Below are 13,691 nucleotides of genomic sequence, written 5' to 3'. Positions count from 1 at the left end.
TTTGGTAAAGTGTTTTACTTTGAACATGTTGGTACACATGCTACTTGTGAAGGCCAGAAGGAATAACATACATGCACAGTACATGGTAAATGCATGCCAACAGAGCAGTGAGGGGACTGAGAAATAAAAAACACAGGCACACACACTTAGACCCTCTCTCACACACACACACACACACACAACTATACAGAGATGGTCCTGAACACGTTGAAGCCTGACAGAGCAGTAGAGACCATCACTCCAGGTATCTGCGGGTGCCAGTGTATTTCCTTGACCTCTGTCTGACCCTGGTGCAGGAACAGCAGCTGGGGGGGCAGGTCCTTCACCCCCTCCTCCCTCGCACCCACATCACATGACTCTACCGATAGGTCCCATTGGCTGACCACGTCGTCCGCTCCAGAGGCGGCGAACACGCTGGAGTCCACAGGGTTCCATTCTACCGATGTCACTGGCGCGCTGTGCTGCTTGAAGTTAGCCACCGGCCGGCCCGACTGAAAGCACAGGTAAATAATATTACGGTTTAGCATAATCTCTCCTCACTTCTGTTGTGAGCATTCTGGTTTAGAATAACTGCATAACCATGTTTAAGATCTGCCTTGTCAAACACACACTGACCTCAGACCAGTCCTATGGGCGACCTCCCAAGTTAAGGGTTCTAAAGCGCAATACGAGTCAGGCCATGTAACCACTGTTGATTTGGTGCTCCTCCAGCACATCAGAGTAATATCAAATCTCTAAAGCTCGAAGCTAAAAATAAATAAAATAAAATAAAAAGAGGGCCAGTGTGTGGGAGCCAACTTTCCTCTACATTCCACCTACATCTTGAAATGCCATCATACAGGAAAGGACAGGATTACCGTGGGTGTAGAGAAGGGGCGGGGGAGACAAGAGGACTTATCATAGAACGCATCACCAGGGGCAAACTACCTGCCCTCCAGGACACCTACAGCACCTGATGTCACAGGAAGGCCAAAAAGATCAAGGACAACAACCACCCAAGCCACTGCCTGTTCACCTTGCTATCATCCAGAAGGTGAGGTCAGTACAGGTGCATCAAAGCTGGGACGGAGAGACTGAAAAACAGCTTCTCTCTCAAGGCCATCAGAATATTAATCAGCCATCACTAACAATGAGTGGCAGCTGCCAACATACTGACTCAAATCTCTAGCCACTTTAATAATAAAAAATGGGATGTAATAAATGTGTTACAAGTCACTTTATATAATGTTTACATACCCTACATTACTCATCTCATATGTATATACTGTACCGGTACTCTATACCATCTACTGCATCTTGCCTATGCCGCACGGCCGTCCATATATTTATACTTACATATTCTTACTCATTCCTTTACACTTGTGTGTGCATACGGTAGTTGTTGTGAAATTGTTAGATATTACTGCACGGTCAGAACTAGAAGCAAAAGCATTTCACCACACTTGCATTAACATCTGCTAACCATGTGTATGTGACCAATAAAATTGTATTTGATTATTGTCCGATGCACAGAAAACACAGGTAGAGATTGATGGCAGTGTGTGATTGTTCAGCAGCAGTGGCGTGCAGTGACAATCTGTTAAGAGTGTTGGGACTGCAGCCATTTTAAACCCAAACAAACCAACCCAGATTGTGCAATAATGATGGAAGGATGGCAAATACCGTAAATGCCATCTTTGCCATCCTTCCATGACTTTTTATGGGTTCAATATTTTCCAGAAAATCTTAAATAATACCTTTGAGAAAATTGCAACCATCCTGGTATTCCTGTTCAACCCGGAAATGCTATTTAAAGTTGAAGCTAATGAAGAAAAAGCTGTGTATATTTACAAATACTGTGCCAAATCATATGTGAAGAATGCAACAAAAATGCAGAATCATCTGGCCAAGTGCATAAAGTTCTCTCAGCACTCACAACAAGCAACCGTTGACAAAAGTCCCTCTACTTCTAGTCGAGGTGAAAACGATGAATCAGACACCTTACCGATAGCAACAGCGCATGGTCCTCCTGGAATCATGTTTTTTTGACTCAATGGAGGAACGTAGTCAGAGAAATGCTGATGAATGTCTTGATCGAGCTGTGTATGCAACTGGTTCCTCTCTGATGCTCACAGGCAATGTGTCTTGGAAGAGATTTCTGAATGTTCTTTGCCCAGCATACACCCCCCCCCCAACCAGACATGCTTTATCTACTCATTTGCTGGATGCAGAGCTCAACAGAGTTCAAGTGAAGGTCAAGCAAATCATTGAGAAAGCAGACTGTATTGCAATCATCTCTGATGGGTGGTTGAATGTTCTTGGGCAAGGAATAATTAACTACATCATCTCCACCCCTCAATCAGTATTCTAAAAGAGCACAGACATGGGACAATAGACACACCGGTCTCTACATTGCAGATGAGCTTTAGGCAGCCAATGACCTTGGACCACAGAAAGTATTTGCACTGGTGACAGACAATGCTGTGAACACGACGGCTGCTTGGTCTAAAGTGGAGGAGTTCTAACCTCACATCACACCCATTGGCTGTGCTGCTCATGCATTGAATCTTCTCCTCATAGACACCATGGCACTGAAAACAATAGATATGCTCTACAAGAGAGCCAAGGAAATGGTTAGGTATGTGAAGGGTCATCAAGTTATAGCAGAAAACTACCTCACTAAGCAATGTGATAAGAATAAGAGCACCACATTGAAGCTGCCCAGCAACCCCCGTTGGGGTGGTGTTGTTATCATGTTTGACAGTCTCCTGGAGGGGAAGGAGTCTCTCCAAGAAATGGCCATATCACTGCCTGCCGATATGGACAAGCCCCATCAAGAGGATCCTGCTGGATGATGTATTTTGGGAGAGGGTGGTAACAGCTTGAAACTCCTGAAACCTATAGCAGAAGCCATTGCACGGATTGAGGGAGACAATGCCATCCTGTCTGATGTTCAGACTCTGCTAGCAGATGTAAGAGAAGAAATCCACTGACCTTGCCCACTTCACTGTTTCTCCAAGCAGAGGAAACTGCAGTTCTGAAATACATCAAAAAGAGTGAAGACTTCTGCCTGAAGCCTATACATACAGCAGTGTACATGTTGGACCCCAAGTACACTGGCAAGAGCATTTTGTCTGGTGCAGAGATCAACAAGGCCTATGGTGTCATCACTACCGTGTCTCGTCACCTTGGCTTGGATGAGGGCAAGGTTCTTGGCAGTCTGGCGAAGTACACTTCCAAGCAAGGGCTTTGGGATGGAGATGCAATATGGTAGTCGTGCCAACATATCTCATCAGCCACCTGGTGGAAGGGACTTTGTGGATCTGAGGCTCTTTCCCCTGTTGCCTCCATCATACTCCAAATCCCACCAACATCAGCCGCCTCAGAGTGCAACTGGTCCTTGTTTGGGAACACACACACCAAAGCACGCAACAGGCTGACCAATATAAGGGTTGAAAAATTGGTGGTCACCCAGGCAAATCTGATGCTTTTTGAGCCTGACAACGAGCAATCCTCAACAAGGTTGGAAAGTGATAGTGAAGATGAGGCCTCAGAGTCTGATCTTCAAGAGGTAAACATTGATGAGGTCCAGGGAGAAGACATGGAAGTCTGAGAGGAAGACAACCAAAGATTTTGTTTCTAGAATATCATTTTACAGATGTATGTTGAAAACATTTTTTGGTTACAATGGATCATTGGGGATCATTAAATATGAATTTTATATTGTTATTCAGTGAACTTATTTAATTAAAAGTTAAATTCACAACTAAATCATTTTAAAAATGTCTATTGGAAGTATTTAATAATTTGCAATTATGTATACTTATGATAAGGTAAAAGGTATATGTTTCTGTCTCCATATATGGAAAATACACTACTGTTCAAAAGTTAAGTCACTTAGAAATGTCCCTTGTTTTTTTTAAAAGAAAAGCCATTTTTTGTCCATTAAAATAATATTAAATTGATCAGAAATACAGTGTACATTGTTAATGTTGTAAATGGAATATCTACATAGGCGTATTGACGCCAATTGTCAGCTTCAGTGAAGAGGCGACTAAGGGATGCTAAGTTCCTCTGTCCAGTGTCTGTTCTTTTGCCCATCTTAATATATATATATTTTTTTGGCCAGTCTGAGATATGGATTTTTATTTGCAACTCTGCCTGGAAGGCCAGCATCAACAAGGAAATGTCTAAGTGACCCCAAACTTTTGAACGGTAGTGTATATCCAATGCAAAAAAACATCTACATTTAAATGGTATTAATATTCATTTCTGTTAATTCCCACAGAAAATTTCCACCTCTGAATATTACCTAAAATGTGCAACACTAATGGTGACTATTTAAACAGTCTGATGGCCTAGAGAAAGCAGCTATTTTACAGTCTCTCAGTCCCAGCTTTAATGCACTGTCCCTGCCTTTAAATGCTAAATAACAAATGTTTTCAAGTGCAACTTTAGCAATGATGGTTTTGGGAAACAGCTCTGAGATGTAATGATACTCCTACGAAGGTTCTAACGAAAAACTTAGCCTTCAGTTTCCCAAAATAAACTTGCCCTGGTTGGTACCGTAGGATCAGCTGACCCTCCCTAAATCCTAACCTTAGACTAATGTCTAAGTCTAGGGGCAAATTAACCCTACTGCAGTTCTTACCTGGAACTGCCTCAAGTCCCAAACTTTCAGAAGTCCGTCGTCCCCGCCAGACAGGAGGAACGGTTCAGTCCTGTTCCAACTGATGACGTTGACGTCTGAGGAGTGTGCCTCCTTGGCACAGAGCATGGAGTTGGGCGGGGCTCTGGTGTCCCAGACCCGGATGGACTGATCCACAGAGCAGGACGCAAAAACCTTGGGGGTAGGATGAAAGTGGGAGGAGGGAGAAAAGAGGGAGGTGGGAGAAAAAGGAGGACAATGAGACAGAAAGTTGCAGTTTTAGCTATAATTCTGCAACTGACCTCATTTCATGTCTGCTTCTTCTGACATTAAAAAAGTAAAGTTTCTTTTCATCTATTGATATTGTCACTCAGCCTAACATCCCACTGCTTCTCCCATCATACTGTGGCTTCTGTGGGTGACCACTGCAGGTCCTCCACAGACTTGGTGTGAGAACTGAAAGGCCGTTGGTCGATCTGCCAGGAAGTCCCTCCCTCCTGTGGTTCCCACACATGGATGTTCTTTTTGCAGTCGCCACTGACCAGCCGACCTTTTAGACAAAACATACTAATAAATGAGTTTATTATTCTACTCTTGTATTCACATTTATTTAGGGACAGTTTCCCAGAACCACATTAAGACTAGTCCTGTACAAAAAAAATCTAATTTATCATCAAGGTAATTAGATTGAGCCAGTCATTCTCATTAATTTCAGCTGGAAGCCAACATAGTAGACGTCCTCTTATACATAGAACAGTAACTACACAGCGGATGGTGAGGAATATGCACTCTGCTTTAGACGTACCAAAACATCAGACGTGGCAATGGACCGACTCACCGGGTACTTTGGGCGACCAATCAATGGCAAAGCCCTCACTCATGTGACCCGAGAAACTGAAGAGGGGCGTGGCTTCCTTCTGCTGTTTAACAAAGGTTGACATGGCAGCTGAACTGTGGACGGCTTCCATCTGGGATCGGAGGTCAAATATCTCCACCTGACCTTTCTCTGACCAGACAGCAGCCAATGACTGATCTCCACGATGAGTCACCTGGTGGGGAAATAGACAGCATTAATGTTGAGCCTTTCAAACCACTGCTGCCTCACATCACACACAGTCCAATCAGGGCGCATGTACAGAAAAACAAACTGAGGGTGCAAGAGATATTCAGATACTCTCAGACAATGAGATCAGTTAAACTCACTCGGACTCTGTTGATCCCTCCATAGTGAGGCATCATGGCCAACTCCATCTGTGGCTTCTTATCTTCATCATCATCCTCTTCATCACTCTCTCCATCACTGCTCTCGTCCCCCTCCTTCACTTTCTCTGTAGTACCGTGGAGGTTGTGCATGCGTATGAGAAGCAGTCTTAGAGGAAGGAGGAGAAAAGGTATGGTAGGATAAGCCAATGAGGCCTGGGCAATGAAGGACTACCAATAGCGGGGTGTGCAAAAAGTATATTCAATGTAAGTATTTGGGGATCCCTTCACATCAGCCTCCCAATAGGAAGGCAATCTGAGGGTATGCTGAGTGTCATTGTTATGGATCGGTGGGTGTGACAGCTACCTGTTGCTGAGGGCAGCGTCAGCCTGTGTGCCTGCACAGAGCAGCATAGAGAGGGGATACTGTTCCCTGCCGTCTCCATTCGCATCTCTCAACACGTCGAAGCTCAGGCAAGGAGCACCTGGGGCGGGGGGTATATGGTGACAAAGCAAAACAATCAGCAAGTGCCCAACAGGCTATCCAATACATTTGAAATAACAGTTCGTGACATTGTAAGTTCAAAACATTATAATTAATTTGTTTGATGGGCCATAAAATAACTCTATTAGCTAGTTAACTGTTGGACCAACCTGTCTGACACTCGTGGTACATGCGGTAAGCCGACCGGTCCATCTCGAGCTCCTCTCCGGGTTGGAGAGGCTGTTTTCCGGGGACATAAACTTGAGTTTCCTGTTCTCCATCCTTTCCCTCTTCTTCCATTTCGTCTTCGTCGCTGCCACCCCCTTCCATTTCTTCCATCTTTCCATCTTCGTTCGGAAGCGTGTCTTCTCCGGGCGCCGACATTTTGAGAGGGGTTTGCTTACTTCCGGTGGATTGATCACGTGGCTTGTCTCTCGCTCGCTCATTTGCGATAATTCAGCTGATGTGCCCCCTCTATTCCTGACCTCTTTGGCAGACAGCCTGGAATTTTTCCTGACCCTTGCTACTGCCAGTAAAGTCCACTAATTCTAAAAGCATCTAACCAAGGAAGGAATTACTGTAATCTTATGGATAAACAAAAAGTATTACAAAATGTAAAGCGAACATTCAAGGCAGGTGGGTTTTTGAGCCCCACTTGTTTAGCTGAAATATTTGTTCCCCTGTTTCGCATGTTATTTTGTCATTACTACGTGTCACATATCAGTTTGCAAACAGTGTAAAAAATAATACAAACATGGTCTCTTTTTTGCTTTCTTGAGTAAGGCAGATCAGAAATGCAGGTGTTTCAGCATAGCTTAGTGCTTTGTGTGGTGGAGGGGCAGCCAGAGTGTAGGAGTTTACATTTACATTTAAGTCATTTAGCAGACGCTCTTATCCAGAGCGACTTACAAATTGGAGTTGGTCATCTTCTCTAGTTGTGCCATGATTTGCTCAGTGTTCTGTCACTCATAGGGACACTACATCATCACAAAAGCTACAGGTAGAGCTATAAAGTTCAAGCCCCTTGGGTGGTGCCATACATTTACATTAAAAAAGTGTCCATCCAAGAAGGCTCAAGGTCCTTGGTCACAGATTTAATGACGTCAAATCACGTTATATCTACCGCAGCTTTGATTGGACTGATCATACTTTAAAAATCAACATCATACTTTAAAAAATCTTAGCTAGCAAGCTAAACAAGCAGTCTACTGGCAAATCCTTTTCAATTCTTGTTATATGAAGAGATATTATAGAAAAAACGTATCGGTGCTCATCGGCCATTGGACATAAATATTACACAGGAAGTTGGAAATCACAAATTCAACAATGAGTGGTTTGGAAGGAATCAGTGGCTAACTGCAAGTGTTGCAAAGCAATCACTAGCCTTCTATTCATTGGAGAGGGTGTGTAGTCCAAGTCTGGGTTTAAGAGTCTCTTTTCCAAACTTAAACGGATAAACATTCACATGCAACACAATAGGCCAGAAAAGGCTGAATACATTGTCCATGCTGTCAATCCAGAATGACTTCTGCCGTGTTCAAAACAACTGGAAACTCGGAACTGGGAAATCTCAGACTTTAGTGAGTTCAAGGCAACTGGGAACTCTGGAAAAAAAACAAGCTCCGACTGGGAAAATACGTTTTGAACGGTCATCCAACTCGCAATTCCAAGTCGGGAGGTCCGACCTGAAGATCACTGACGTTTTTCTGAGTTCCCAGTTGTCTTGAAAGAACCATAAATCCAGAGAATGCCAGACCAGATTTGCCCACAAGAAGGACCCCCGTGCCACCTTCCTGTTCAAGTGAGCAAAGCATAACAGTGAGTACAAAGATGTATTTTATGCTGCTGCATAAATGATGTAATATGACAGGGAGATATGTATACTGTAGCTAAGAAAGTAATACTAAGTGTATGTTGTGTAGTAAGCTGTTAGCAGCCCATGTGCCTCACACTCCCCTTTCCACCTCATAACTTAGCCTACTGTTCTGACTTGGTGGTGCACATGTAGTGTATAGCCTGTTTTAGACAGATGTAATCATTTAATATTTTAAGAGCTTTCATTGTCTGCTTATACAGTATGCCCCCTTTATTTATCTTACGGTTCTGACTTGGTGTACAGGGAAAATACTGTAAGAACGGCCCATGTTCTTAATTCTTTGGCTTTTCATTTCAAAATTGCTGAACAAATAGTTATATTGATTACATCCATCTTAGCTCACTCATTAATGTCTTAATCGAAATTACGATAGCCTCTTATCCGGTTATCGTTCCCTTATGTCATAGTTTGTACATCTCAATTGTCTCAATTTTACATACTAAAATTGCCACTGAGCCTACTGTTCAAACTCCAGCCACTTGCATTGCTGAGCCTGAGCATTATCATTGCAATTTCAGTCATGCAATATCAATACTATACTACGTATCATCATGTTTACTTCTGGTGTAATGGTGATGGGTATTTACCATGGAGAATGATTGAGGCTTCTAGTGGCCAAAAGGTTGTATTAACACAGGCAGCGCCATAGAGCTCGCCAGCTTGTAGTCCTCAAAAACAGAAATTAGTTACCTCACGTTCCTTGAGCCATTTCTATTGGGAAAATGAATGGGAAAAGGATAAGGTTTTGTAATAAATGCCGAAAATAAGGTTAACACAAGCTTTGAAGATCAGAGATATTATACTTTTTGTTCTATGAGATATCAGTCAGTTAACACAACCTTTATGAATTATGAAGTCTTTTATGTGCTTGAAGTGCCTTTTTGATTACATAAATGCTTCAAAATTCACAAAAAGTGCCGTTAGCTGATGAAGATTACCTCATAGAACAAAACGTATCAAATCTCCTAAGACCTTATTTTTCGCAAATGTGTATTTTTGCTGTCTTATGTTATTTCCCAACACCCGGGGCTATGAAACAGTTAATTAAAACAGAAAGAAAAACTGAAAACTCTCTCTCTGTCCTCTCTGTGGTTGTCCTCTCTTCATAATAGGACAGCAAACATTATCTGTGTGCATCTGTGTGTTTGACTCTCACTGTCTGTTTTGATGTTGTGCAACATCCTCTCTCTCTCTCTGTCTCTCTCAACTGTGTGTCTCTCTCTCTCTCTCAACTGTGTCTGCAGAGGTTTATCATAGTTTCTCAGAAAGGCTGATGCTCATTCTGCTGCCTCTACATTTACAAAAGGAAGTGAGACATGCCTTGGGGGGTATTGTTGTCAGTCTCCGAGCCTTGCTTTTTAAAGTTTTTGTGCAAAGAAAGCACCTGGCTGAGTTTAATGGGAGTTCTGTCTTAAGCAGGAAAAAAGGGGCTCCTTCTTTTTGTATCAAATATTTTGCAAGTGTTCTGTCTAAAGTGTGTATGTGCATGCTTGGGTGGGTCAGGGTGCGTGCATGCATGGGCATGAGCGATTTGTGTTTGTGTGAGAAGAACCCCTATAATTGAGTTGTGAAGCTACATTCCATCCAAAGTGCTTTCCCAACAGCTCCTTTATTCAGCTCTGCAGCTGCAACTGTCCAGTCAGTGTGTTACTCACAGGAATCAGTCAGGAAGCTGAGCAGAGAATGACACTGTCACACCCTGATCTGTTTCATATGTGTCGTGGAAATTTCCTGTATTTACCAAATCATGAAAGCAAACCACACACAAGTCAGAGTTATCACAAAGTCCATCTTTAATTATATAAGCTCCATCACAACCCGGTGACTCTCAGATCAATTCAGTGTCTATAAATGAATTCTCTGAGAGTCCCTTACACATTGCAACTGAGATCCTTTATAGCAAAGACACACATAGCCAGACAGCATTGGCCATAATTTATTGTTCAGCTTTGTCTCCTAAACTATGTCCTTTTCTCAAACTCAGAACCTAAACAAATCCTCATATCAAAAGGCATATATCAAATCCACCCTATCTTGACAAGATCACAGAGACACATTGACTGGCACACAGACATTGTGGAGCCAAGAGATACACGCTTGACCTCTCCCCTATCTCTGGCCCAAGTAACTTAGTCTTGACAGAGAACAGATGACTGCAAACCCGGCCACAGTATTATACAAAAATAAACATTCTGATGAGAAGTAACTTACAAACATATGATTCATCTCTTCAGTGGGTCATATGATTGAGTGTAGTCTGGCCCAGGAGTGGGAAGGTGAACGGAAAGGCTCTGGAGCAACGAACCGCCCTTGCTGTCTCTGCCTGGCCGGTTCCCCTCTTTCCACTGGGATTCTCTGCCTCTAACCCTGTTACGGGGGCTGAGTCACTGGCTTGCTGGGGCTCTCTCGTGCCGTCCCTGGGGGTGCGTCACCTGGGTGGGTTGATTCACTGTTGTGGTCGACCTGTCTGGGTTCCCCCCCCCCTTGGGTTGTACCGTGTCGGAGATCTTTGTGGGCTATACTCGGGATCCTCCTTGTCTCAGGGGTAAGTTGGTGGTTGAAGATTTCCCTCTAGTGGTGTGGGGGCTGTGCTTTGGCAAAGTGGGTGGGGTTATATCCTTCCTGTTTGGCCCTGTCCGGGGGTGTCCTCGGATGGGGCCACAGTGTCTCCTGACCCCTCCTGTCTCAGCCTCCAGTATTTATGCTGCAGTAGTTTATGTGTCGGGGGCTAGGGTCAGTTTGTTTATCTGGAGTACTTCTCCTGTCCTATTCAGGTGTCCTGTGTGAATCTAAGTGTGCGTTCTCTAATTCTCTCCTTCTCTCTTTCTTTCTCTCTCTCGGAGGACCTGAGCCCTAGGACCATGCCCCAGGACTACCTGACATGATGACTCCTTGCTGTCCCCAGTCCACCTGGCCATGCTGCTGCTCCAGTTTCAACTGGCCTGGGCCCTAGGACCATGTCCCAGGACTACCTGACATGAGGACTCCTTGCTGTCCCCAGTCCACCTGGCCATGCTCCTGCTCCAGTTTCAACTGTTCTGCCTTACTATTATTCAACCATGCTGGTCATTTATGAACATTTGAACATCTTGGCCACGTTCTGTTATAATCTCCACCCGGCACAGCCAGAAGAGGACTGGCCACCCCACATATGCTCTCTCTAATTCTCTTTCTTTCTCTCTCTCGGAGGACCTGAGCCCTAGGACCGTGCCCCAGAAACTACCTGACATGATGGCTCCTTGCTGTCCCCAGTCCACCTGACTGTGCTGCTGCTCCAGTTTCAACTGTTCTGCCTTATTATTATTTGACCATGCTGGTCATTTATGAACATTTGAACATCTTGGTCATGTTCTGTTATAATCTCTACCCGGCACAGCCAGAAGAGGACTGGCCACCCCACATAGCCCGGTTCCTCTCTAGGTTTCTTCCTAGGTTTTGGCCTTTCTAGGGAGTTTTTCCTAGCCACCGTGCTTTTACACCTGCATTGTTTGCTGTTTGGGGTTTTAGGCTGGGTTTCTGTACAGCACTTTGAGATATCAGCTGATGTACGAAGGGCTATATAAATAAATTTGATTTGATTTGATGAATATAAAACATCTTACCTATGTTACCAACTGATTCTGATTATTCCCCAACACGTGTCTTTGTGCCCTCCTCCAGGTGTCACCCATCTTCCCGGTGCATTTATACATGTATTCTCTGTTTGTCTGTTGCCAGTTCATCTTGTCTCGTCAAGCCTATCAGCGTTTTGTCAATGTTGCGGCTGCACTCTGGATGTGGGTTGAGGCCAATCTTCCACCGCTCTCACCTTGTCAGGGTCCATCTGAATTTTCCCTGCAGTGATGATGTATCCTAGGAAGGAGATGGTGGAGCGATGGAACTCACATTTCTCCGCTTTCACGAAAAGCTGGTTCTCCAGGAGACGCTGGAGGACCTGTCGGACATGGAGGATGTGCTTTTGAGCTGACCGGGAATAAATGAGGATGTCGTCGAGGTAGACAAACAAAAATCGGTTCACAACATGTCTCGGAGCAAATCACGGACCAGGGTCTGGAACACTGCGTGAGAGTTGGTCAGTCCAAATAGCATCACCAGGTACTTATAGTGCCCGCTAGCCATGTTAAAGGCAGTCTTCCACTCATCTCCTTCCCGTAGCTGAACCAGATGGTAGGCGTTCCGAAGGTCCAACTTGGAGAAGATGATCGCCCCCTGGAGAGGCTCGACATCTGAAGAGATGAGTGGTAGCAGGTAACGGTTTTTAACCATAATGTCATTGAGACCCCGGTAGTCGATACTCGGACACAAGATCTTGTCCTTCTTCTCCATAAAGAAGAACCCTGCGCCGGCGGTGGAGGAAGATGGACGCATATTTCTGCAGTGAGAGAGTCCTCAATATACCCCTCCATCGCCTTGGTCTCCAGACCCAAAAGGGAATAAAGTCTCCCTCGAGGCGGTGCGGTGCCCCGGGAGAAGATTGATAGCACAGTCATAGGGTTGATGCGGTGGAAGAGATGTGGCTTGGGCAGTTTTGAAAACCTCCCGTAAGTCCTGGTACTCCGTGGGAATGGCAGAGAGATCCAAGGTTTTTCCCAAGCCAGCAGGGAGATGTCCCGGGGCAGGCTGCGCCGACTTCAAACAATATACATGGAAAAGCAGGCTCCAACCCCTAATGGACCCTGTAGCCCAGTCAATAAGGGGATTGTGCCTCAGGAGACATGAAAACACCAAAACAATGGGTACATGAGGAGACTCCAGGAGCAGAAACTGCATGGATATACTGTGGTTGCCTGACACTCGCTGGTGGATAGGAACCATACTGTGGTTTACTCCGCCAATAGAGCACCCATCCAGCGCTCTGACATCCATCAGAATGGAAAGAGGTTGAGTGGACATTCCCAGCTCAGACACCAGGGTAGGGTCCATAAAGCTCTCGTCGGCCCCAGAGTCAATGAGCTCCTGGATGGAGCTGGTCACCCCACAACAGGGTAGTATGGAAAGGGGTACGAGCAATGGAAGATGGGAAATTCCCTGTATGGCTCACCAGCGTACTCGTACTAGTACATCCTTGATGAGCCTGGTTCTTTAATTGGCAGGTAGATAAAAAATGTCTCGTAGCTCCACAATACAGACAGCTCTGGGTGTTAAGTCTGCGTAAGCGCTCAGCAGGAGACAATCTAGCCCTGCCCAGTTGCATGGGCTCTGGAGGAGACGACTCGACAGCCCTCGGTGCTCTCCGAGAGACTTCGTCCGACATCGGATCCACTTGGAAATGTGGGTTTCTGGGATTTCCGTGATTCCTCAGAGGCGAGGTGGAAATCAAGGACGCACGTTAGTGACAGGGAGCAAGACTCCCTCTCCCTCCTACGTTCCTGTAACCACCCATCGATCCGTATGCTCAAGGCAATGAGGGAGTCGAGGTCCAGGGGTAGCTCCCGGGCTAAGAGCATGTCTTTAATCACCTCCGACAACCCGTGAAGGAACTCGTCGACGTCAGCGTTATCACG

General features: G+C 45.0%; 1 protein-coding gene across 1 annotated transcript; it reads right to left on the bottom strand.

Annotated features, from left to right (window-relative positions):
• Positions 1 to 6,733, bottom strand: grwd1 (glutamate-rich WD repeat containing 1). The gene is made up of 7 exons (XM_046303134.1): positions 6,482 to 6,733; positions 6,195 to 6,312; positions 5,831 to 5,996; positions 5,466 to 5,676; positions 5,032 to 5,177; positions 4,631 to 4,822; positions 1 to 491 (listed from the first exon to the last, which is right to left on the bottom strand). Exons 1-7 carry the CDS (start codon positions 6,693 to 6,695, stop codon positions 183 to 185), a joined length of 1,356 nt encoding a protein of 451 aa, XP_046159090.1. The 5' UTR covers positions 6,696 to 6,733; the 3' UTR covers positions 1 to 182.
• Positions 6,734 to 13,691: the final 6,958 nt, after the last annotated feature.

Source organism: Oncorhynchus gorbuscha, linkage group LG15 (genome assembly GCF_021184085.1).
Source record: "Oncorhynchus gorbuscha isolate QuinsamMale2020 ecotype Even-year linkage group LG15, OgorEven_v1.0, whole genome shotgun sequence".
Taxonomy (NCBI): Eukaryota; Metazoa; Chordata; class Actinopteri; order Salmoniformes; family Salmonidae; genus Oncorhynchus; species Oncorhynchus gorbuscha.
Note: the sequence above shows the minus strand (reverse complement) of the source record. Positions and strands in the feature narration are given on the sequence as shown.

Coding starts and splice junctions, on each gene's coding strand:
- grwd1 (XM_046303134.1), bottom strand. CDS start 6,695: ATGTCGGCGCCCGGAGAAGACACGCTTCCGAACGAAGATGGAAAGATG. Junction 6,313..6,481: donor GTACCACGAGTGTCAGACAG/GTTGGTCCAACA, acceptor CCCCCGCCCCAG/GTGCTCCTTGCCTGAGCTTC. Junction 4,823..5,031: donor GGTCACCCACAGAAGCCACA/GTATGATGGGAG, acceptor CCTACCCCCAAG/GTTTTTGCGTCCTGCTCTGT.